The 25,921-nt window shown below is 44.9% G+C and overlaps 1 protein-coding gene and 1 long non-coding RNA gene across 2 annotated transcripts; one reads left to right on the top strand and one right to left on the bottom strand.

Annotated features, from left to right (window-relative positions):
- The first annotated feature begins 6,595 nt into the window (after nt 1-6,595).
- On the top strand, nt 6,596-10,208 carry LOC309705261 (interferon a3-like). Its single transcript, XM_082530957.1, has 5 exons — nt 6,596-7,868; nt 9,348-9,431; nt 9,515-9,667; nt 9,854-9,931; nt 10,010-10,208. The coding sequence occupies exons 1-5, from the start codon at nt 7,749-7,751 to the stop codon at nt 10,178-10,180; spliced, it is 606 nt and encodes a 201-aa protein (XP_082387083.1). The 5' UTR covers nt 6,596-7,748; the 3' UTR covers nt 10,181-10,208.
- Nucleotides 10,209-11,213: 1,005 nt separating this feature from the next.
- LOC309705226 lies at nt 11,214-18,996 on the bottom strand. Its single transcript, XR_014276523.1, has 3 exons — nt 18,670-18,996; nt 11,496-18,482; nt 11,214-11,308 (listed from the first exon to the last, which is right to left on the bottom strand). It is a non-coding gene; the product is annotated as an uncharacterized lncRNA (long non-coding RNA).
- Nucleotides 18,997-25,921: the final 6,925 nt, after the last annotated feature.

Below are 25,921 nucleotides of genomic sequence, written 5' to 3'. Positions count from 1 at the left end.
GTGAGCACCACCACCAGTGACGGAGAACCCTCCCCATGTAACCAGGAACTCCCCGTGGGTTTAATTCACCAAAAGGCTTCCCGTGGTTCACTCGATCTAAAGCCAGTCAACCTGTGGCTTTAGAAGCATCAATTAAACACGAGAACTGATGGATTCTAATTTGTGTTGTACAGTTATTTCCTTTTTAACCTTAATTTATATTTTATTCCGTCCTAGTTAAATTTACCCTTTTTAATTTTTCATATTTATTTCCTATCTCATTCATAGCCTTTTCCTTTTTTGTTTTCTTTAGGTCACGAGCAGTTGTCCAAGCATTTCACTACATATCGTACTGTGTATGACTGTGTACGTGACAAATAAAATTTGATTTGAATTTGATTTTTGGGCCTGCACAAGTTTCCTTGTATACACTGTCAGTACCATCCTTTCACTTGATGCCAAACTGATTTTCCAGGGAAGAGATACACACTTATCTAGATCCTTAGATAAAATCCTGGCCTATAATTATCCACCCAGCTCACTTTTCCAGTTTTGACCAAAATACAGACATTTAGTGTGGGAGAATGTCATGGATCCAGTGAAACAGAGGGCTGAAACAGGAGCTAGCCTTAAACTAGCATGTCTCAGATTTTCCTGTGATCCAAACCACAGGCCTTACTATCAAATACTTTATGAATGGCTTCATATACCTCACGTGTCAATACACTCATAGGTCCATTGTTGTACAGTGTAGTGTAATGTTGTCTCCATAGTGCTGCAGTATTATCTTCCCCAGAAACTGTGCAGAGTACAGATGGTTTGCAGTTGTTAACAGCATTTACCTCTTTCCCAAAATCTACATTTTCCCATGGATCCATCGGAGCAGAGACGGGGATCAGACCACCAACGTCCTGATTAGTAGGCGACATGCCACCCCTGTGCTTACATTGGACATCAAGCAGTTTACCACCTTCATGCAGAGCAGCCACTGTATCATCATATGGAACAAAGTTTATGTGAAGGCTGAAGATGCTGATGTTGGACATCCTGCACAAAACCGATTCTTTAGGCAAACAAATGTTGTTTAGATGTTTATTTGTATTATTATAAAAACCAAGAAGTCCTCTTCACTAAATGCTCTAATCTTACACTGGCAGCAGTGTGTTATTAGTGACATGATTATTTGGAGTTGTTGCTGGCAGTTGTTCCACATTTACAGTAAAACCCACAGGTATATGGTCTGACACAGCTACCCTAGATTTGCAGTCATGTTTTCTAATCCTGCATGACCCTCAGCTGTACTGATGCAATGATCCAGCCATGATGAAGTATAACAAGCTCCAGCCTACTGAGACAATCCTCGTCATTTTCACAAGTTTCATAAGGAGGACAACCAAACTTTTGTTATTCTGTGTATATTGTACACCAGTCTGCATCCAGCCTAATGGGCTTATCGCAGCCCTGGTATTCTGCCTCTGACTACAGCTGTGCTGAGACCAGCTGTTGATTCCTCCACTCCCCAAAATTTGGGCTCAAGGTAGTTAATTCTTGGTTAAGTCACTGTGTCTCCTGTAAATATAAAACGTCACATTGCGTTACAACAACACATCAAGCTTTGTGCCCTGCACTCTGTCCCAAACGCAGGCCACCACAGTTAGTTACACACAGTAGCTGTGGACACCAGGGGACACAATTATCTGCGCTGCTGGATGCACTGTGTTTGACCTCACACATCCGGGCCTGCGTGGTTCATGACAATGCCGGCCAGATCCGTTTCAGGCCAGAGTTCAGGACTGTGCTCCGTATATTGACAACTTTCTGGCAGGTGGCATTCTGTCAATGCAGAGAAAGCGTTTCTGCATCTACATCTGGGGAAGTCTTGTGCTGAACACGCTAATTTAGTCTTTACAGTTTTTATAGTACTGCCAATGAGAGATACACTTCCAGGCCTCTTGTTGCCTCCAGCAGTAACAGTGTGCAATCCCAAACCTGAAACAAGCTTCTCCATGGCCCAAGTTTGACTTCATGTTATTTATGTTCATAATCGAGCCGCTATGTTTATTCTAGAAATGGCACAATACCACTTTTTTATGTCCGATACCGATATCATAAATTTGGATACCAATACTGATATGAATCCGATATAGTGTGTTTTTTAATCAATAAAACTGTTTTTTAATATCTTGCTGCATTTTGTATAAGTTCATACTCAAGTTTAAAAAAAACCCACTAAAGCTATTCTGTTATACCTGTATGTAAAAAACACACTGCACCCAAAATATTTCATAGTTCAGCAAAACTGATGAATCTAATAAACTTAAACCTGCTCAGTCCTCCCTATTCTGGTGTTTTAAAGAGTAAGCAACCTAATAGGGTTGCAGCCTCGCCTCTGTCAGTGCGCCCCAGGGCCGCTGTGGCTACAATGTAGCTGCCATCACCAATTCAATTCAATTTCAATTCAATTTTATTTATATAGCGCCAAATCACAACATAAGTCGCCCCAACAATCATATGACCCCCTATGAGCAAGCACTTTGGCAACAGTGGGAAGGAAAAACTCCCTTTTAACAGGAAGAAACCTCCGGCAGAACCAGGCTCAGGGAGGGGCGGGGCCATCTGCTGCGACCGGTTGGGGTGAGAGAAGGAAGACAGGATAAAAGACATGCTGTGGAAGTGTGTGAATGTGTGTGTGAATGGGTGGATGATTGTGTATAGTGTATAGCGCTTTGGGGTCCTTAGGACCAAGTAAAGCGCTATACACTATACAGACCATTTACCATTTACTCCCAGCAAAAAAAAAAACTAAATAGGGAACCACCCCCCACCTCATGATGCTTAATTGACGTAATCAACTTTAATTTGATGCAGTGCGGAAAAAAAATGCACAGAAATCAATTATTTTTCAAATCAAATCACTTTTATTGTCACATCACATGTGCAGGTACATTGGTACAGCACATGTGAGTGAAATTCTTGTGTGCGAGCTTCACAAGCAACAGAGTTGTGCAAAATACAATAATGTAAACAAGCAAAATACAAGAATGGCTACATCTGAAACTAATAAATATATGTACAATATATAATAGTATATGCATTTCTGGATGTGTATACTAAATATTTTTCTACGTGTGTGTGTGTGTGTGTGTACACATATTTTACAAATTAAATAGAGTAAATCCCGTCCGGACCAGTAGCTTTGCGTGCGTTCACCTTCCTGAAGCACTTCCGCACATCCTCCTCAGACACAGTGTGCGCACTGACATCATCCGCGGTGCGCACACTGTCCGGTCTCATGGTGTTCGCTGTGTCGAATCTAGCGTAGAATACGTTTAGATCCTCACACAGAGAGGCCGTGGTCTGCGGTGTGCTGGTTTTCCCTCTAAAGTCTGTGATCGTGTTTAGTCCCTGCCACATACTCCGAGGGTTGTCAAACTGTTGCTCCACCCTGTCCCTGTACTCACGTTTGGCTGCTTTGATCGTCTTCCGGAGTTGGTAATGTGCGTGTTTGTAGTCCGATGTGTTCGCGGAGGCAAAGGCGGTGCTCCGTGCCGCCAGTGCCGCGTGAACATCTCCGTTAATCCAAGGTTTTTCTGTTTTTCTACAATATTTCTTCAACAGAACTGCAGACTGCACAAATGGTACCTTCCCAAAGGAAAAAGTACGATAGCTTACTAGAGTATATTAGACTTAACAGTTACTACAGTAATGGACTTCTATACATTTTACATCAGATTAAAACTTTGGGTGTAAGATTCAGATAATTATTTATTAAAAGCTCGACATTTTAAATGAGAATAAGAAAGAAAAGTATGTCTTTGTGGCCCCTTTTCCCTGTTCATGCCCTGTCGGCCCCCCTGGCTAAACTTTGCTAGCTCCGCCCCTGCACAGTTACCAGCCGTCAACTGTAGAAAAAGATCCTCAAGTAGAAAGTAATATTAAATACATTCTAACAACAGCTGATCAAGCTTAAACGTGCTGCTGTTGTTCAGCCGCTGGTTTCCTCTTTCTGGTGCAAAGTGGGCCAAAAAGAAACAAGAGAGACGGACTCGCGACAGAAAAGCCGATCAGCTGATCATTGATCAGTTTCATGATTGAAGTAGCAGCAGGGGAGAGAGAGAGAGAGAGAGAGAGAGAGAGAGAGAGAGAGAGAGGTAGTCGCTCCATATATTGGTTGGTAAGCTTAACGCAGGAATGCTTTACAAACATTCAGAGATGAACTTACACACTTGCTTTACTTCTCTCGGGGATCACTTCCTCGGAGATGAAATGCTGGTTGGCGAGGCTCCAAATGCTCAACCAGACACCAACAGGTCCGGCACACCACAGCCGCTCTATCCCATGACGCATACTGCTCCAACGTGCTACGGTTATGAGCAGTGGCGTGTCTAGAAAATTTTTGTTGGGGGGGCCAGGTAGGGGCACAGATTTGGAGAAGGGTGGCAGATTTAATTGGCAGATAATGTTTAAAAAAAAAATTCTACCAACCCTTAACCATAATTCAATAATCCTATAAACCTAATAACCAAATGCACTTTTAACTCTTATTAGAATGAGATTTTAACCACTACGGTGCAAAGTTTTTAGATACTGTGTTGATAAAGTACAAGAGATACAATCAGTGCTTTGTCAGTGTTTACTCAGCATTCAAGGACATCAATATTTGCATAGTATTTTTACTGACATGTAGTGCACATATGTTTTGGGCAAAAACATTTTTGAAAATTAAAATACGAACATTTGTAACAAACAATTGACAAATTAGCCAATGCCAATGCAAAACTTTATCTGCCTGTTAAAAAAAGAAGATAATCTTCTCACAAACTGGTGTTTGATTTTGAAACAGGAAAAAAGTGGGGAAACAAATGAAAAGACTAACATTTGAATAAAACCTGAAAGCAAGTAAATACTTTCTATGCTGCCTTATGGTCAACTTTGGTAATATTGATAAAGAACAACACTGGCTGATGATAAAATACAGTCAGCTGGCATGGTGACACTGCCAGTATTAACCTGCAGGGCTGGACTGGGACAGAAAATCGGGCATTTTTACTACAGACTGACCCACCAGGTATTAAAGCCATAAAGACTTTGAATGAAAACAAATGCTGTTGTGACAGTGATGTACAGTCTTGTTGGTATATGTATGATTTCTATACATTTTACGTCAGATAAAAACTTTGGTTGTAAGATTTAGATAATTATTTAATAAAAGCGAGATATTTTAAATGAGAATAAGAAAGAAAAGTATTTCTTTGTGCCCCACCTCTCCCTGTTAATGCCCTACCTGCCCCCCTGGCAAAACTTTGCTAGACCCGCCCCTGCACAGTTACCAGCTGTCAGCTACTTAGAAAAGGATGCTGGTGTTATTTGTCTCTCAGAAACAGTTCATAACTTCCCTTCAACTCATTCATGTCACCTAAAAGGTAAACCTGTTTCTCCATCACCTGTTCAGCTCTGATGGTTCAGTAAGGACATCTCCTGGTTTCATCTTCATGTTTCCCTCTCACCACATATCTAAACAGACATCATGACCAGCAGCTTTACAGCTGTGGCTCCAGCAAACATCAGCTGATACTAGAAATTAATATTAAATACATTCTAACAACAGCTGATCAAGCTTAAACGTGCTGCTGTTGTTTAGCGCGACATCCGCTGGTTTCCTCTTTCTGGCGCAAAGTGGGCGATAAATAAACAAGAGAGAAAAGCCGATCAGCTGATCATTGATCAGTTTCATGATTGAAGTAGCAACAGGAGAGGGAGGGGGGAGAGAACGAGAGAAGAAGAGGCAGCTGTGCAGCATAACGACAGAATAAATCCAGCTTTGTGTCTTTTTTCCATTCTAGCTGAAGTTCGGGACAAACTGCGTCTCTTCTCAGCTCAATACGAAACGCGTAATATTTTCTCTGAATGAGGGACCATTCCATTTTTTTAAGGAGCCGTTGGCAACTCTACTAACTAACCTTATGAATAAAATAAAGTTCACTATCAGTAACATCATAGCACCCACCCAGCTGTATAAAAACTCCGTCAAACTGGCTAGAACGCAGTACGAGTTATTGCAACTGACAGTAAAAAGTCAGCAACATGAAAATAAACTCCACCTAAACTTGGTTTATATCTGACCCAGATAGACTGCAGCTCATAACTTCTTACCTGAAGTTCAGTTCACCTGACACTCGGACTGGTGGCTGCTTCGGGGCTCTCCTCCTGCCTCCCCTTCCCTCATCCACCTGTTGCCTCTGTGGAAGCCCCGTCATAGCCACCACCAAACAACGGAGTTATTTCTACACATCGACCTGCATCTGGCCAATCCACCACCTCTCATTGTTCATGCCATTACAAAAAAAATAAAAAATAAGTCACGGGGCAGATGCCCGGTATGCCCGATGGCCAGTCCAGCTATGTTAACCTGCAACCAAATCTGCAGCTCCATACAGCAATGTTACGACTTAGATTATATCTTATAACTCATAACTCTTATGTTAGCTGCCCTCAGTAGCATACTGTCTGAAATATTCCACAGCTGCAATAATTCTTTAAGTGTTATTTTTTTCCTTGGTATTCTAATTTCACCAAAGTTTACTAAACTCACCAAACTTGATATTACTTACCGGGACATTTATTCTGTCCTCATTTTCTTTCACCGAAAAATTGTTTCCTGCGGTGCCGTCTTTCGGCTTGGCTCTCCTACCTTTGCTAACGTGATGCGCATAGCGCAGAAGCGATGCTGCATTCACTTACACTCGGATATCTGAGCGTCACCGTGAAAACATAATCGGATATTTGATTGAATTTTATTGTTTTGCCTTTGGGGTGGCACCTGGGGTGGCCAGTCTGGTTTGGGGGGTGGCCTGTGCCCCCCCAGGCCACCCCGCTGGACACGCCATTGGTTATGAGCCGAGTTACGCCGTGTCGCAAGTTTTGTGAGGTGTTTTTTTTTTATATTTAAAGGATCGTATTACATTTTTTATTTCTCTCCGATATCCGATCCAGTAATGTAGGTCAGTATCAGACTGATACCGATACGTAATATCAGATCGGTCCATCTCTAGTTTATACTGGTTTGACTGCAGCTTCTACACAGTGACAGACGTGTTTCTGACATTTTACAGGTCCAGTTTAAATTCCTGCACTTGTGTTTCCAGCACAGAGGCTTCACAGCCTGTTCAAAGCCTTCCAGGACTCCTTCAGTGCTTACAGCCTTGCAGCTTTCAGAACGTGAACATGAAAACGAAAGTGAGAGGGGAAAGAGAAAGCAATGACGTCATCGCTGCACAGACGTTTCACGGTTTCTGTTTTGCGTTTGTGAACCAATCAGAACACTTCTGGTTGGTTTTAATAACAATAATAACAATAAAAATATTAATAATGACAATGATATGAAGAGAGTCAGTCTACGGTCAGGTTCTTCTCTCTCACCATATCCGCTGATTTCAGGTGTGCTGTGATTATTTCTCTGGAAGTAAAATAAAGTGAAATGTGAGTGACAGGAACACGTTTTTACACGAGTCCGATGTCGTCCTCTCGTCCAAACGCTGAAAACTAACCAGTCTTCAATGTTCCGAGCGCACCTTCAGCACCTGCAAGACCCACCAATCAGCGCCCTGCCTCGCTCACCAGTTTGCAGGTACTTTTTCCCAAGAGGGAAAATGAAAGACGGACTTTTTCCCCAATATTTCTGTTTCCTGTTTGTAAAATAAAAGCTTGAACTCTGCTGGCAGCATGGACACGCACTCTCAGCACCGCACAGGATCTTCATCGTCTTCATCATGGTCACCTGGGGCCTGCTCTTCGTCCTCTGTGGCGCCCTGACCCCTGCCCTCTGCTGTGATTGGCTCACGCACTACAAGCAACCGAGCAAAGAAGCCCGGGGCCGCCTCACTCTCATGGTGAGTACAGCACTGACTCCAGGTCCTTAAATTGGTCTTTAAAACATTCCAGGACTCCTTAGACTGTTACAAAGAGACAGCTCCGGGGTCCTTTAAAAGTTTCCAGGATCCTTGAAGACATTTCAAGAGTGATGAAATTATCCCAGGACATCATTAAGTTAAAGAGATAAAGAGATTCTTGCTGTAAGAAGATCATTTGTAACCTTCACTATAGCTGTTTCTGTGCTGTTATGGGCTCTGAAACCTGACTGGAATAAGCCCTTCCTCTGCAGACGTGATGAATATTCAAGACAAAGTTTACTGACAGCTGAAACGATGCATTCAGAGCCTGTAGGACATTTGTAAACATCACAGGTCACATGTTTAGCGTGTAGACTGAAGGGGTGTCCAAATTCATGGGCTGCATCCTCCTGAGGATCCGGCCTTCGCGGTCTACGTGGCCTGGGTCCTCAGAAGGTCGGGTAGGCCAGTCGTGAGCGGCTGTGAAATGTGACGCTCGAGCCTTCAGATCTGCGTCACCGCTGTCTGGGTGGAGTTAATAATCTCGGCTGTCTGCTCCTTGCTATCTAAAATATAACAGGACGCTGGTGTAAACTCTCGACCGTCTCACACTCCTGTTTAATCAGTTTCTGTTTAACGTTTATTCAGCTGTGTGGAAACTAGAACTTTGATCTCAGCCAAACTGATTTACTCACAAACAAATGAAACACTGAAAAAAGCCAAACAATAACATTTATAAGTTATCTAAGTGACTCATATATCATGCTTAACCTGAGTAGTTAAGACCGCAGGGGGGTTGAAAAAGATGTTTGGGTGGAGTTAGCTGTTATCGCCCCGGCTAGCTATCGAGCTAGTGGGTAAAAGACGTCTCTCCAAATATGTGATATCTTGATAAACCGAGCAGATATTTGGAGTTTAATATCTTAGAAGCTTATTTTGTGACCCTGTTTTTTTCTCCATACAGGTGACCCAGGTGTTTTGTTTGTTTGTTTGTTTGTTTGTTTGTTTGTTTGTTTGTTTCTTCCCCCCCTTCTCACCGTCTCTTCTCCCCTTTGGTTTTCTTTCTCTCCCTCTCTTTCTTTCATTCTCTCTCCCTGTCCTGTCCCCCAGTCATGTCTGTCCCGTTTGTAGCAACTGAAAATAAAATAAATTAATAATTATAATAAAGGTCAATCAAATGGACCAATATGGCAAGGCCATGATGATCCACTTGGTAAAATAAATCCGCTTGGCATCTTTCTTGGCCTTAAGACAACAATTCTGATGGCTAAAGATCCAAACGGGACACAAAAAAAAAAAAAAAGAATTTGGACAGCCTTCTGCGCGTCGCTATGACGCAATCGGTCTACAAATGCGGCCTCAGGAGGATGCAGCCCATGAATTTGGACACCCCCTGAATGTGGGGACGTCAACAACACGTCACGATTGGCAACAGCTCAGAGCGATGTGGTGAAATGAAGCGCTGTCTCTCTGTTTCAGGGCGATCAGCTGACTGAACAGCACTCTTCAGTTCATCCGGTTCGATTCCCAAAACATCTCTACAAGCAAATAAAAAACTCTGAGGTAGGTCACATGACTACATCGATGACATCACATCTGTTTGTCAATCAGACGCCTGCAGCTCACCTCTCTCTCTCTCTCTTCAGGTGGACTCAAAGCTGGTTTTCATCAGAGACAGTCTGCAGCTTATTTTCTGTCTGTATCGCCATGACAACCTGTCAGCCGCTCCCTGGGGCGCCGACAAGACGGAGGGCTTCCTGACGGTCATCCACAGACAGATCATGGAACTGAGCGCGTGTGTGAGTGGACACGCCCACTTCACTGCTTTCAGCCTACTCACAGGAGCAAACATGCACCCACACCCACTCTCCTTCACCTCCTCCCAGAGCCTCCTCTTCATCAGTGCTTCACCTCCTTTCACCTCCTCCCACACCAACACTTCACCTCCTTTCCGAGCCTCAGTCTGAACTGTTCTTTGTCTCCAGGTTTCGACCAACAGTCCAGCCAACAGCAGACTGAGGAGCTACTACAGGACTCTGGCCAACAGTACTCTGTCTTGCTCTGTAAGTACAAGTACTGTAGTACTCGTTGTATTATTGTGTGTAGTGACAGTGGTAATAAGTGTAGTACTGTGTGTACAGGGCTGCAGTACTGCGTCATGGCAGCTGCTCAGGAAGGAAACCAAACTGCGCCTGGAACAGCTGGAGCTGCTCGTGGCCTCCATCAGAGTTCCTGCTGCTGCCAGCAGGAGGCGCTCTGCAGCAACGCAACAGCAACGCAACACTGACACAATATCTGAAGACTGTCTCTGATGTTCCCCTCTCTATTTATTTATTTATGTATTTATTCAGATTATTTATGTATTTATTTGAAATATTTATTTATTTATTTTTCTACATATTTCATCAAACACTGTTTGTTTGTTTGTTTGTTTGTTTGTTTGTTTGTTTGTTTGTTTGTTTGTTTGTTTGTTACTTCAGAGTAACTCAGTGCTTTAAGTACAGAAACTTTGTCTTCCAAATATTTCTGTCGTGCATTTTAGTCACTCTGAATTTTTACTTTAGATTGGTCTTATTTATTTATTTTTTTGTATTAACATTTCATATGCTTTACTTTTTTTTAAATAAGTTACTGAAATAAATTCTGTCTCATTTAAAATGAGCTGCATTCATTGGTTGTAGGGAGGAAGAACTCCTTTTTAACAGGAAGAGACCTCCATCAGTAGCATGCTCATGGAGGGGTGCTCTCTGATGGGATGGAGAATGCAAAGAAGCATTCACGAACAATAAAACAATGATCTTTACTCTTAAACGTAACTTTCTCCTCTCCTCCTTCCCCTTATCTTCCCTGCTTAGCCTCTTGTGTCCTTGTCTTGTCTTGTGTGTATTACTTTCCCTGGAACAGTCTCTCACTGTCGTTCTCTAAAACCTAAAAGAGAATTATGGATTTGATCAACTGGTCTCTGAATGCTATTGACACCCTTTTCTCAATGAGAAGTCTGGGCTCAGGTGAGGAAACCAAACTGCGCCTGGAACATGGAGGGACTTTCCCTGCCGGATACACGATGGCAGACATGGCAGACATGGAGGGTCTGTCGATCGAGGACGCTGAAGATATCTACCTATGAACCATGATAACAGGGTTCTTGCTGATCGGAGCTGGCTTGGCCCTGGCTTATCGGAGAATTAAGAAAGCGGAACCAGCTGTTCAAACCCCCACAAAGCTGCCCGCTGGGATTGAAACGATGGGACGACGCGCGACTTCTCAGAACGGGCTAACTGAGTGCAGCATGGTTAAGATCTTGGAGAAGCTTACGGCTGCCGTGAATACTCAGTGTAACTACAGGGGTCCAACAAAGAATGGCCACGCATCATACTGATGTCTTCGGAAATTTATTTCTCTCTCTCTCTCACTCTTATTGTCTTCAGACACCGTGAAAACTGAAGAAACACAAAGTACACAACATAAATGTTTTGAGCTTATCAGTCTCTCATATCAGTGTCCATAAACAGTCTTGTACAAGCAGAACAGAAAAATGCACAATAATGGATATCACAAAAATGTCCTCTCATTACCAGTGTAGAACACGTATGCAACATTATACAAACAATATACATGAAACCATACCGTGTGCGCCTCTTGGACCACATGCAGAATAACATTAACGCTGAGGCTGTAGATGCATCTGTAGCCATGTATCCATGCTAGCTCCACAATGCCGTGATTGTGCTCTCAACCAAACTCTGGTCATGTGACAATTACAAACTTTACCTCATACAAACTTTACAGCACTTTACATATTTAACAAACCCATATTTTGTAATCACATATTTTAGACATGTTTTTTTTTAAATTAATGTTACACTTTTATCATCTTACTCTTATAAATAAATGAACTAAATTAAGCATGAATCTATCACAGAAACACAAAATAACCAACTTTATTTTAACTGTCTCAGGGACAGTTACACTCCCACCAAATTACTATGATTTATGAAATATGTAAATAATTTGAATAAATCTAGGAATTTACAGAACCAAACAGTACTTAATTGTGACAAACTTGCAAGTCAATCCTAATACTTTAATCATCCCATACACATTTACAGAAGTTCCACTGGAACATTCTAGTTACTTTCTATTAGGACCACTAATTTATGTATAGGGCGTTCAAGAGTGGATGGTTTATTGAGCCTTTCACCCTCTTTCGATAGTTTTCTATTTCCTAGTTGTATTCTGGCTCTTTTGGCTAGTTGCTGAATCCTAGCAACTAGATTTACTGCTGTATGCCATTTTGAGAACCTTTTGAGTCTCTCCAAGAAGTTCCTGTCCTCTACTACCTTTGTTTGTAGTATTTGTGTCGTTTTGACCTCTGGATCACCTACCAGAAGGTCTGGAGTTGAGTCTGGTGTGACAAGCTCTCTTTCCCACAGGAAATGAGGTCCAATGAGCCAATTTGAACTGATGAGTTCCACTACTGTGAGGCCTCTGGAAGCGTGATCCGCTGGATTTTGATTGGTGTCAACATAGTGCCACTGTGCAGGATCAGTTGCTTCTCTGATTCTTTGCACTCTATTAGCAACAAAAACGTGAAATCTGCAAGCTTCGTTGTTAATGTAGCCCAAAACCACCTGTGAATCAGTCCAGAAATACTCTTGGTCAATTTTGAGCTCCAGTTCCTCTTTTAGCATTCTGCTGACTGCTGAGGACACCACTGCTGCTGTTAATTCCAGCCTTGGTATGGTTACAACTTTTGTGGGTGCAACTCTTGCTTTGCCCATGACTAAGGAGCAATGCACTTGGTCTTCACTCATCACCCGAACATATGAGCACTGACCATACCCACGATTGCTCGCATCTGAAAAGTGGTGGAGTTCTATTCTCTGGACTTTCCCAAGGCTTTCAGGTACAAAGCATCTTGGGATTTGGAGTCTCTGCAGGTTCTTCAGATCAGTGACCCAACTCTCCCATTGTGGCTTCAATTCACCAGGCAGTGGCTGATCCCATCCAATGCTCTTTAGACACATTTCCTGTAGAATTTTCTTTCCTATTAGAAGGAAAGGAGCCAAGAAGCCTAATGGGTCAAACACAGAGGCTATAATGGACAGAATTCCCCATCGTGTTACTGGTTTCTCCTCCAGGGCAACTTTAAAGGAGAAGGTGTCACTGCTTACACTCCACCTTACTCCCAACACAGTCTGAACTGGGAGTTCATGATGGCTGATGTCCACATCCTGGGCTCCACTAGCTCGTTCACTATGTGGAATTGACTCCAGGACTTCTCTGTTGTTGGATATGAACTTGTGGAGCCTTAGTCTTGCCTTTGCACACACCTTCCGCACATCTCTCACTAGTTCAATGGCTGCATTCACAGTTTTTACACTGATTAGCCCATCATCAACATAGAAACTACTTCTGATGAAGTTGGCTGCTGTGGGATGTTCCCTTTCATTTTGGCTCACAAGATACTTCATTGCATAATTTGCGCAGCCTGGTGAGGATGCGGCCCCGAAAAGATGGACTTTCAAGCGATATTCTTTTGGCTCTGTGTTTGTTTCACCATTTTCCCACCACAGGAATCGCAAGTAATTTCTGTCCTCTCTGTTTACATGAAATCTGTGAAACATCTTCTCTACATCACAGATGATTGCAATTGGGTGTTGGCGAAATCGGCAGAGTACTCCAGTCAAACTGTTAATGAGATCAGGTCCAGTCAAGAGGTGATCATTCAGAGCTGTGCCACTGTACTTTGCAGAGCAGTCAAACACAACCCTGATTTTTTCCGGTTTTCTCGGGTGATAGACGCCTTGATGTGGAATATACCACATATTTCCTTCTCTGGGATCATCTTCAGCTCTTTCGGCATCACCTTCCTTGAAGACATTGTCCATGAACCTTACATAATCGTCCTTAAATTTGGGATTTTTCTCAAACTTCCCTTTCAGGTGCTTAAGTCGCACCAGAGCCAGACGCTTATTTTCTGGCAGCTGAGGGCGTGCCTTAAAGGGAAGTGGCATCTCTAGGTGCCCATCAGCATTCTGGTGTATTTTCTCATTTAGCAGTTGCATGAACTGTATGTCATCTTGTGATATGCTCTTTTCTCCAGGAGCTGTGTCTTTGAAGTCTGACTCAAGCACTCTGATGATGGTGGCTGGTGTCAAGGGTGGAAGTTCCTTAACAGATAAGCGATGGCACAGGCCTGTCACTTCTGCTGATGTTGCCATTTTTTGTGAACTGCCAACAATGCTCCAGCCCAGGTCTGTCTTGATTGCATATGGCTCTTCATCACCTCCCGCGATTACTTGCCGTGGTGCCAGTGCTCTAGGACAGTCGTAGCCTATTAACAGCCCGACCTTGCAATCCATTAACTCAGGCATCTCCTGTGCTATTCTGATTAGATGTTCCCATCTTTTGGCAGTTTCAGAGGTGGGAATGTGTGAACGTTCAAGTGGGATGAAGTCTCTGGTATAGGCAAGTTGATAAAGCTTTTGGAGGAAAACCCTCTAACTCTAAGCCCACTAACTCTTTCGCTCTGAACAATGGAATCTCTTCCCATCATAGTGGTTAGCTTTAACTTCACTGGCTCTAAACTCATCCCCATCTCCTCACATACCCCTTGATCTACAAAAGTGTTGCTACTCTGTGTATCTAATAGAGCATACACTAAGGTCTCTCTCTCTGGAGTGGTGGTTGAAGAAACCCACACAGGCACGATCATGGATGTGCTCCCACCATCTCCTCTGTCCATGCAACAAGAAAGTGCAGATATGTTTTCTTCTGCCTGCATTCTATGTGATGATGTGTTCACTGGAGTCTTTGGACGGTCTTCGTGAAGAGCTGTTGGATGATGTCTTTTTTACAAACTCCGCAAGTCGCCTTGCGCTTACAGTCTTTTGAATTGTGTCCTCTTCTGAGACAACCAAAGCACAGGTTATTGTCAAGTATGAACTTTCTTTTGTTCTCCACGGACATTTTCAGAATCAGAATCAGAATCAGAATACTTTATTGATCCCTGGGGGAAATTATTTTTTGTTACAGTGCTCCATTTTAAACCAACATTAAGACAAGACAGACAATACACTAACTAAGAATAGTACAATATATACATATATATACATACATACATACATACATAAGTCACTCATAAATAAATAGTTGGAAAAGAAACATGTGTAGTTGTAGCAGCAAACAGTGTGTTAAGTGGATGCGTTGTACAGGGAGATGGCCACAGGCAGGAATGATTTCCTGTGTCGTTCAGTGGTGCTTTTCGGTAATCTCAGTCTCTCACTGAACGAGCTCCTGTGACTGACCAACATGTCATGGAGTGGGTGGGAGGTGTTATCCAACATTGTCTTTATCTTGGACAGCATCCACCTCTCCGACACCACCTTGAGGGAGTCCAGCTCCATCCCCACAACATTGCTGGCCTTACGGATCAGTTTATTAAGTCTGTTGGCATCTGCGACCCTCAGCCTGCTCCCCCAGCATGCAACAGCATAGAGGATCGCACTGGCCACAACAGACTCATAGAAAATCCTCAGCATTTTCTGGCAGATGTTGAAGGACCTCAGTCGCCTCAAAAAATAGAGACGACTCTGGCCCTTCCTGTAAAGTGCTGTGGTGTTTTTAGCCCAGTCCAGTTTATTGTCAATGTGTACTCCAAGGTATTTATAGTCCTCCACAATGTCAACACTGACCCCCTGAATTGAAACGGGGGTCAAGTGTTAATTTTAGCAAAGATCTGGCATTTGTGAATAGAATGGCTTTCTCCACAGCAAATACATGTGACTGAGTTTGATAGCAAAGCATTTGCTTTTCTTTCTATATCAGGCTCATTTGAATTGTTCTCCACTCCGCTGTATCCTGTGGTTGTTCTCTCTGATGCTTTCACATTTGTGATGTATGCATTAGCTTTTGGACGCTTTATGTCTCTAGCTGACCTTTCTTCAGTGTGTTTCAAGGCATGAAATGATGTTACAGGATTGCATGCAACTTCCGCTTCTTGTGCAACAAAATCAGCAAATTGTTTGAAGCTTGGATATTCTTCTTTTTGCTGTAACTGCACTGTGACGGGACGATTCCAACGAGAAGTCACCCAGTCAGGAAGTTTTTGGAGCAATTTTTGATTCTCTTCACAGTCATTTAACACCTGCAGTTCTTTGATGTATGGCATAGCATTGCTGCAGGCTGTCAGAAAATCACTGAATTGTCTCAGTTTAAGCGACTCTCTTGAACCAATCTTTGGCCAGTTGTTCAGTTTTTCCCTAAATGCACGCTGAATTATAAAGGGGTGGCCATACCGAGCATTCAAAGCTTCCCAAGCTTGGTCATATGCTTCGTCATCCTTTCTGTAAAAGCTTCCCTCCAATACAGACCGTGCTTCTCCACTGATGTATTTGCGTAGGTAGAACAACCTGTCAGCTGGATTTGTGCATCGCCGCTCTATCAAAGCTTTGAAACTAGTGCTCCACTCTAAGAACTTAAGTGGGTCCCCTGAGAAGACTGGGGGCTCAGGTGCAGGAAGTCTGGTGAGGACCATTGTGTCATGCAAGGCTTGCATTAACAATGACTCATTGTTATTATTGTTTGGTTGTTCATTGTTATTATTCTTGTAGGTTTGCTCTGGTATGATTTCTTCAGGAGCTAATGGAGGACAACTGACTACCGCACTGTGTGCGCTTTTGTCTTCTCCACAGGCTTCACTTGAATCTGCTTGAGAATAAGCCTTTAGCTTTGCAGTTATTACCTGAAGATCTCGCTGATTTTCTAGTCTTTTAAGCTCTTGCCTTTGTGTAGCAATAGCCTCCTCCATCTCTATCTCGGCCTGCTTCGCGGCAAGCTGTGCAGCACACTCTGCCTTTTTTACATTGATGCTTTGCTGCTCCGATAAACAGCTTGAGCGGCAGCTACGTACAGAAGGTCGGGAGATTGTAGTCCCAAATATTGACCGAGCATATTCTCTGTCTAGCACCATGTGAAGTCTCGCATTTTCTGCCTTAGCATCAAACTCTTCTTGCCCCACTTCACTCATACGTACTTTAAGTATTCTCATCAAGTCCGCTGTTACTGCTGTGCAGGAATCAATTTTTCTTCTAGTCTCAGTAGAAGGGGCTGACTGCGATCTCATATCTTCGTATGTATTTTTCACTTGTGACTCTAGCCCTTCGACAGTATCCATCATGTCAGCTAATTCCTGGTCAGAGCACTCATCTTTAAGTTTGGAACGTGTAGCTTTAACTTGTTCTTTCCAGCTTTCATATAGTTTGATAAATTTACTCTCCTTCTGAGAAAACTCTTGTTGCTTAAGTTCTAGCATTTTGGGCGTTAACTTTTGCTCCCTTGAGGATTTCCTGGGCTCTAGTCTTGAAGTATTAGAGGCAGGCTTCTTCAACATTATCTGCTTGATTTCTATTTTAGCATGAATATCACCTATGATCACCTATATACCACTCATGTATATATCTTTCAACGTAGCACTCTTAATTCTTATTCTCATGTATATATCTCATGTATATCTCATGCACATATCTTCCCACGTATATCTCATGCACATATCTTTCCACGTAGCACTTTTAATTCTTATCCCTACTTTTATTTTTTTCCATGTCTATTTAAGTGCTATTTATGACACTATGTTTGCACTGAAGCACCGCAGCAATTTCCTAATGTTGTAAACCTGCTCAACATTTGGCAATAAACCCCATTCTGATTCTGATTCTGATGAGTAACTCCAATTTCTCTCTTTCGACATCATCAGTGTGTAATTTCAATTGTTCATTCAATCTACTTAGCTCTTCCTTAAGGGAATCAATTTGTTCTCTGCATTCTTCAATATGTGATTTTTCTGTGTTTACTGACATTGTACATGTTTCAGCAAACCTGCTGCATAAACAAGTTGTTGCTATATGTACATGCGATCCTGGCAAATATACAATTCTCAGTACAATCTGATTCTTGCAACAATTTGCTTAACTACACCCCTTGTTATTCTACGTTTAAGTTGAACTCTTAAACATTTTTAGAACACTTTAAACAACACCACTTGTAAAATAAAAGGGAACACTTTGGCTATAATAACAGGTTGGTTACCTTTAACTCAGTACCTTTCTTAAACAAAATAAATTATTATTTTAATAGACCTCTCCAAACTCCAAACCTCTCCATGAAGTTGTGGATATATCACAGCCCAACCTGGCGCTGACTGAAGAGCCGTTATCTTTTCCTTGAAGACCGCCAGGGATTTTACAGTTCTTGCTGTGTGCAGCGGCAGAGATTTGCAGAGCTGTAGTTTATGATGGTCAATGTCGCCCTCTATTGGTGAAGTCGTGGTCGTTGCCGTCCAAAGCGCCAATAATGGTGTTTCCTCTTTTTAAGTTTGCAAGCTTCTTTTCCGCTGTGTTCTCGAACCACACACACTGCGCTGTCAAGAAGGTTTCTTCCTTTCTTATTCTGGAACATGCATTGCTTCTAACGTCGAACTTCCAGCCACGTTGGCGGTACGTTTTCACTGTAACTACAGGGGTCCAACAAAGAATGGCCACGCATCATACTGATGTCTTCGGAAATTTATTTCTCTCTCTCTCTCACTCTTATTGTCTTCAGACACCGTGAAAACTGAAGAAACACAAAGTACACAACATAAATGTTTTGAGCTTATCAGTCTCTCATATCAGTGTCCATAAACAGTCTTGTACAAGCAGAACAGAAAAATGCACAATAATGGATATCACAAAAATGTCCTCTCATTACCAGTGTGGAACACGTATGCAACATTATACAAACAATATACATGAAACCATACCGTGTGCGCCTCTTGGACCACATGCAGAATAACATTAACGCTGAGGCTGTAGATGCATCTGTAGCCATGTATCCATGCTAGCTCCACAATGCCGTGATTGTGCTCTCAACCAAACTCTGGTCATGTGACAATTACAAACTTTACCTCATACAAACTTTACAGCACTTTACATATTTAACAAACCCATATTTTGTAATCACATATTTTAGACATGTTTTTTTTTAAATTAATGTTACACTTTTATCATCTTACTCTTATAAATAAATGAACTAAATTAAGCATGAATCTATCACAGAAACACAAAATAACCAACTTTATTTTAACTGTCTCAGGGACAGTTACACTCAGAATAACACCTCTGAGCGTAAATTTGATTACATCAAGGAGAAGTTCACTCAGAATAACATCTGTGAGCGAAAGTTGGATCACATCGTGGAGCAGCTGACTGCAGTCGTGAGTTCTCAGAATCGGCTCTCTGAGCACAAGAATGACAAGACCACGGAGCGCAAGTTTGATACCATCATGGAGAAGCTCGCGCCTCTCCACCGGGAGATGGAGAGACCAGTGTTGGAGTGTTAAAGAGCAGCTTTGAAATTCTCATGAGTTGTTCGCATAAAAGAATAATCAACATCATAATGCGGCTGTCCCTTTGGCGCCAGCTGTGGGCTCAAGGCTGGAGCCGAACAAAACTCCCTGATAACAACTGTGTGTTGACTGTTCTTCCCACTCCATGCAAGGCCACCTGGGTTGGCTGGAAGACTGTTTACTTAGCCTGGCAGGGCGAAGGACACTGTCTCAGCTGAACTATGGACACGCACATACACTTGCACTGATAAGCACTCACTGATCCCCCTTCCCCTTCAACCTGCCACTGCATGTGGCTCATAAAATTTGAACTTGAACTTCTGTTTCTTTATGATGTTCCTCACAAGATAAGCCCCATCTCATGATCACTAATCTGTGGTCATGACAATTTGCATATTAATGAGCACCTCACTGCTCCTCATTGTTCATTCAGTGGTGCTAGTGTCAGTCACTGTGTAAATGTCCTGTTTATAATCCTGGTGAAACCTGCAGTCAGCTGAGACTGAAGAAGTCACCTGATGATGACGAAAACATCCAGATGAATAGAATCAAACTTGTGAGTCTCATCAAGACTCGCAAGGTAAGGGGCTTTTGTTTTTTATATGCAAACTAAACATTATAAACTTTGTATTTATCATCTGAATTTACTTCAGACTGACTGCAGCAAAGAGACTTCAGCCTTGTCTAGTTTTAAAACCAGTCTTTACAAAGAGCAGGAGAAGCCCATGTGTTCTGAGAAAGCTCTGACAGGCCAAAGAGGCAGCAGGCACCCTGGTTACCCAGGTTAGTAGTTCTAAAACTATGTCTTTACAATAAAAACAATAAAACCACAAAATATATCTAAAGTCAACAGCTATATTTTCAGTGAACTGTCAGCCTCCTCAAATACAGTGTGTGGTCAGCTCGAGCTGCAGTCCTTCTAAAAGCTTTTCTTGAAGTGTTTCAGCAGATCAGCACGCTCTGCATCAGCTGCTGGAGTCTAGCAAAGCACTTAATATTTCAGTCTTTAAGCGGCCCTACCATTCTCTACTAATGAGCTGCACACCACAGGCCTTCAACTTACACCATGACTTAAAAAGCCATCTCTTGACCCAGCCATCTCAGCTAGTTACAGCTATCACGATTAAAATTTTTTCAGCTATTGCACCCTTCCTCTGTGCTTTGGATAAAGGCGCTGTACAGAGATATCCACAGGAAGGAAAGATTTCCTGCTGTGATTGGTTTTATGGTAAATGGTCTTTATTTGTATATGTATGAAGAGCTTTCTCTACGTGTGTGTTCCTTTTTCTTTCCCTTTTGGCACAGAGGAAACGTAAACCAGTAAACTTAATGTTGAGGTTTCCATTCTCCTCAGTGCACACATCGCAGTCCAGAAACAGCAAACAGTTATCTTTGTGTCTTCCTGGTGAACTTTGTTTCCATCCACAGAGTTAATGTGAGCAGTGAAGGATTCTACTTTTGACCCAGGTGTTATCAGCACATCTGTACCAGTAGCTCGGCGCTGTCCCGGAGCCAAGAGCCTTTCTTCCCACTTCCTCCATGTAAAGGTTGGCTACAATATGTCACGGTCCGCTGTGACAGACCGTGTGGAGAGTGCGTGGAGGACTCAGGTGCAGACACGAGTGACACGGGAGTAAACTTTAAACAAAAGCGAGCCTTTTATTGTGGCTGGTAACGCAAGAGAAACAAACAAGAATAAGGGCAGCACAAAAGCAATAACTAAACAGAAACCTAAACTGGGAATGAACTAAGGTAAGGCTATGACTTAGAATACAACAGACCGGGCATGGAAACATGGAGGGTGGGAACACAGACGACGCGACACAGACTGTAAGAAACACAGAGACTAAATACACATGAGGGATGATCAGGGGAAGTGGCCACACATGGGAACGCAGCTGATATACATGAACTTAACGACAGGACAGGAGGAGTGAAACTGAATACACTGACAGTGAATGCAGGCCTTCAAAGTAAAACAGGAAACATGGGACATGAACCGGGGAGACGTAGTACAGGGGGAGGTGACAGACGCGACAGCATGAACTTGACAATACAAGACACACAGACATAAACACACGAAGGGCAAGGGAGGCTTGATACAAGGGTAACATAACTACAAAAGGACTGGACTACCTTAAAGAACCTAAACAATCAATAAACATCAAAATAGACTAAACACAAAACACTGGGTCGCACGACCCAGGACCATGACACCACCCCCCCACCAAGGGCTGGCTCCAGACAGCCCCAAACCAAAAGAAACGGACCACCGAGCCCAGGCGGGCGGCGGGGGACCAGGACGGAGGGACCAGAACAAGAAAAAAAAACAGCCAACAGAAAACACTGGAGCACGTGACATAGTCCAGACATAATTCAGGGGGTCGGCCCGGAGGGCGGCAACATACCAGCCCACAGTTTATGAGTTCAGGCGGCCGACCCGGGGGTTGGCAACCCAACAGGCCACGCCATCTCCCATCAGGAGGCCGTCCATGTGAGAGGCAGTGGCGGTGCAGTTCGGGAGGCCGACCCGGAGCCCGCGGGCACAAGAGTTCAAGGGTCATACGGTCGGGGGGCCGACCAGGCGGGCGCCACAGGTGACAGAGCCGGTCAGGAGGCCAGCCGTGCGGAAGGCAACGGCGGCGGCGAAGGGGACGGCGGAACAGCTCAGGGGGCCGGCCGCGCGGAAGGCAGCGGTGGCCCTCCAGTGTCAGGCGTACTGGCCGAGGCCCGGTGGGCACAGGACCAGTCGAGGCAGGACCAGGCGGTGGCGTGGCAGCCACAGGCGACGGAGCCGGACCAGGCGACGGCGAAGCAGGAGCTGAGGCAGAGGCTGGACCAGGCGTAGCAGAAGCAGAAGGTGGCTGGATGGGCGGCTCGGGCCCCCCAGCAGACGTGGTGTGGTGCTGGACGGGCGGCTCGGGCCCTCCAGCTGACGTGGCGTGAGGCCGAACGGGCTCCTCGGGCCCTCCAGCTGACGTGGCGTGAGGCCGAACGGGCTCCTCGGGCCCTCCAGCTGACGTGGCGTGAGGCCGGACGGGCTCCTCGGGCCCTCCAGCTGACGAGGCGTGAGGCCGGACGGGCTCCTCGGGCCCTCCAGCTGACGAAGCGTGAGGCTGAACGGGCTCCTCGGGCCCTCCAGCTGACGAAGCGTGAGGCTGAACGGGCTCCTCGGGCCCTCCAGCTGACGAAGCATGAGGCTGGACGGGCTCCTCGGGCCCTCCAGCGGACGAGGCATGAGGCCATTGCGGCGGTGATGAGACCCTGGGGCCTATAATGGAAGCATCAGTTGGTGCAGGCGCCTGCAGAGCGTCAACCGCTCCCACCCGAGTGCCTAGGCTGGGTGCGGAGCTCAGCTGTGTACTGACTGGCATAACCTTGGGAACCAACCTGGGTGTAGGAACAAACCGGACGGCAGCCATTCCCACCTGAGGTGCAGATGCAGGTGCAGGATATGGCTGACCTACGGCTGCCCTGACCCCAGTGGTGAGAACTAGCTCAGGTGCTGGCTGGGTGACCCCTGCCTCTACCTGGAGATCAGACGCAGGTGAGAGGTCAGGCAACGCCACAGCCACCCTGGGAGTGAGCACAAAGTTCCAGATATTGACTTTGTCAGGTGCAAGCAGAGGAGCAACAACAGACAAAGACCTTAAAGTCTCTAAGCCCTTAACATAGTCCAAATTGTCCTTAGTTGCCCTTCTTGGGGAGCTAAACACATCTTCTGTCTTGGAGCATGATTCAAACAACATTTCAGACCTGAAATAAGTTGGCTCAGTGACACAAGTGATAGTTATACTGTCCCAGGAAGCATGATTCTTAAGGCCAAGACATGATTCATGAACCCACATAAAACAACCAGGACTATGTGCAGATGATTTTAACATAATAATTTGGCAGTCACATAGGAAATAACTACGCTTATTGGAGTCTAAGCCCCCCGTAGGCGAGACTGAGTTAAGGGGGGGTTCAGCCACACACACTAATCGGCTGTGGAAGGCTAGTGAGTGGAATGCACATGGACCTGGCTTTGCACAGAAAACATAGTGGACTGGCTCTGAGCCATCCGGCTGAATTGTCTTTAGATCGGCCAGTTCATTAACTGCTGTCAAAAGGTCCTGGCCCAGGGGTGCAGTTAAAGGGCTAGCTGGGTTGTAATGGCTAGCATGGCGCTCCCCCCCGACAGCCTTTGAAACATGAAATTCAGCCTTGTCATTGGATAATGCGGGAGCATAACTTAAACAATCCTTCAGTGTTATATTAACGGAAATTGCAATGTCATTCACAGACATAGGGAAACCTGGCAGACCCATAATAATCGTCCCGGCCCGATGGACTGGTGTAGAAAAGCAGTCGCTGATGTCGGGCTCCAAAGCACTCCCTCTGGTCAAACCATCAGCAGAGTGAGGAACATGGGGACCGATCAGCACAGGATCATAACAGACATTTTTATGATCAACACTGGACATTTCTTCTTTCGCTGGTCTAGTTATATAAACAGAACATTTGTTATTTGACTCGGGAACAAGGAAAACTGACTCGGAAAGGGGGGTGCTAGCCAAAGGCAATACAGTCTTACTACTGGTCAGATCAGAAGCTTTCTCACTTGATTTGCGGTTAACAGACAGCAGGGGCTGAGACACGGTCTTAAATAAGGCCCCAAATGCCCTAGCGGTCTTAAAAGAAGCCCTCTCAGTGGAAGATGGAGGTTCTGGGTGTGCAGAATCATTAGTACATCCTTTTTCGCTAATGTCCCCCTCATCCTGCTCATACGTAATACCAGGGTTTAACAGTACATCACTTGGTTTAATTCTCAGGACTGAAGAGTCTATGGTCGGTTTGGCAGTGTCGGTTTCACAGTTCGGTGATGGCAGTGTGTCTTCCCCAAGAATAGCGTGCCCAACACCAGAAAGTTTAGCTTTGTTGTCAAAACACAACGTGGGCACAGGATTAACACCTTCAACATTAGCAGTCAGAGGCATGGAAAAGGCAGCTTCTTCACTGGCCCCCGAGAAAACAGACCGTGATGAGGTGCATGGGGGGGTGACAGAGTTAACAGTACAGGTAAATTGTGTCTCCATCTCCGAGACCTTAATTGTCTTTCCAAAGCCCTCGCCCTCACTACATCCAGGGCGTTTCAGTGGCAACAGAACGTTATCACTAACCTCTGAGTGCCGTGTAGAGCGACGCCGACGCCGCTTCCTCCTCGGAGCGGCCGCGAGCGCGGCAGCGTTAACTGTTGGGATCGAGTCTTCCTTCTCTGCCCACATCCTCGCCAGACAAGCGGCCGGAGACGTGAAGTCCTCGCGAGGGGGTGACGGTGAGCGGCCGGTCTGAAGCAGGGCGATAGGTGGGAGCTCCTCCTCGGGAATGAGCCAAGGCTTCCAACGGAGCTCCTCCTCCCGATAAGCCCGCAACACCTGCTGACGCTCATCGTCACCAAAATCTATGGCCTCCATCGCCTCCGTGTGCTGGTCAGTGCAGCTTGACTGTGGCGGAAACGAGGAAGCCGATCCACGGTGAGGCGATGGCTGAGTGGAAGTGGACCTCAGCGTTCCACCTCTCACAGCCTCTGGCTCATGAGGCAGCGGCGATGACACCCGTCCACGGGACGGAGGTGTGGGTGCTGAGGCGGCATTCAGGACCCTCTGGGCCAGCGCACGGGCACGAAGCTCCTCCTTAAGGGGGCCCAGGGAGTCAAACGCCTCGACGAGGTGGGGGAGCTGTCGCAACCGTGGCTCCCGCAACAAAACGGCGTCCACGGCCGCCAATCCCGTGGAAACCACACTTGGATCCGCGCATCCGATGATGCGATCCATAATGCGGCAGAGCCGGTTCAGCTCCTCCCCTACCTCCTCTGAAATGTCCGCTGAGTCCGACATGGTCGCGTCGTACTGTCACGGTCCGCTGTGACAGACCGTGTGGAGAGTGCGTGGAGGACTCAGGTGCAGACACGAGTGACACGGGAGTAAACTTTAAACAAAAGCGAGCCTTTTATTGTGGCTGGTAACGCAAGAGAAACAAACAAGAATAAGGGCAGCACAAAAGCAATAACTAAACAGAAACCTAAACTGGGAATGAACTAAGGTAAGGCTATGACTTAGAATACAACAGACCGGGCATGGAAACATGGAGGGTGGGAACACAGACAACGCAACACAGACTGTAAGAAACACAGAGACTAAATACACATGAGGGATGATCAGGGGAAGTGGCCACACATGGGAACGCAGCTGATATACATGAACTTAACGACAGGACAGGAGGAGTGAAACTGAATACACTGACAGTGAATGCAGGCCTTCAAAGTAAAACAGGAAACATGGGACATGAACCGGGGAGACGTAGTACAGGGGGAGGTGACAGACGCGACAGCATGAACTTGACAATACAAGACACACAGACATAAACACACGAAGGGCAAGGGAGGCTTGATACAAGGGTAACATAACTACAAAAGGACTGGACTACCTTAAAGAACCTAAACAATCAATAGACATCAAAATAGACTAAACACAAAACACTGGGTCGCACGACCCAGGACCATGACACAATAGGAGACACCAGGGACCCATGGCACAGCCATGTTTGTGTCTGTAGAAACCCTCGTTGTATTTGAAACAAGGCAGAGCTCTAACAGTGTGCACGTGAAGAGGGAGAGTGCGACTCC

This window comes from Aulonocara stuartgranti (assembly GCF_965226115.1).
Source record: "Aulonocara stuartgranti genome assembly, chromosome: 4".
NCBI lineage: Eukaryota > Metazoa > Chordata > Actinopteri > Cichliformes > Cichlidae > Aulonocara > Aulonocara stuartgranti.
The sequence above is the reverse complement of the archived record's forward strand: the minus strand, read 5'-3'. Positions and strand labels throughout refer to the sequence as shown.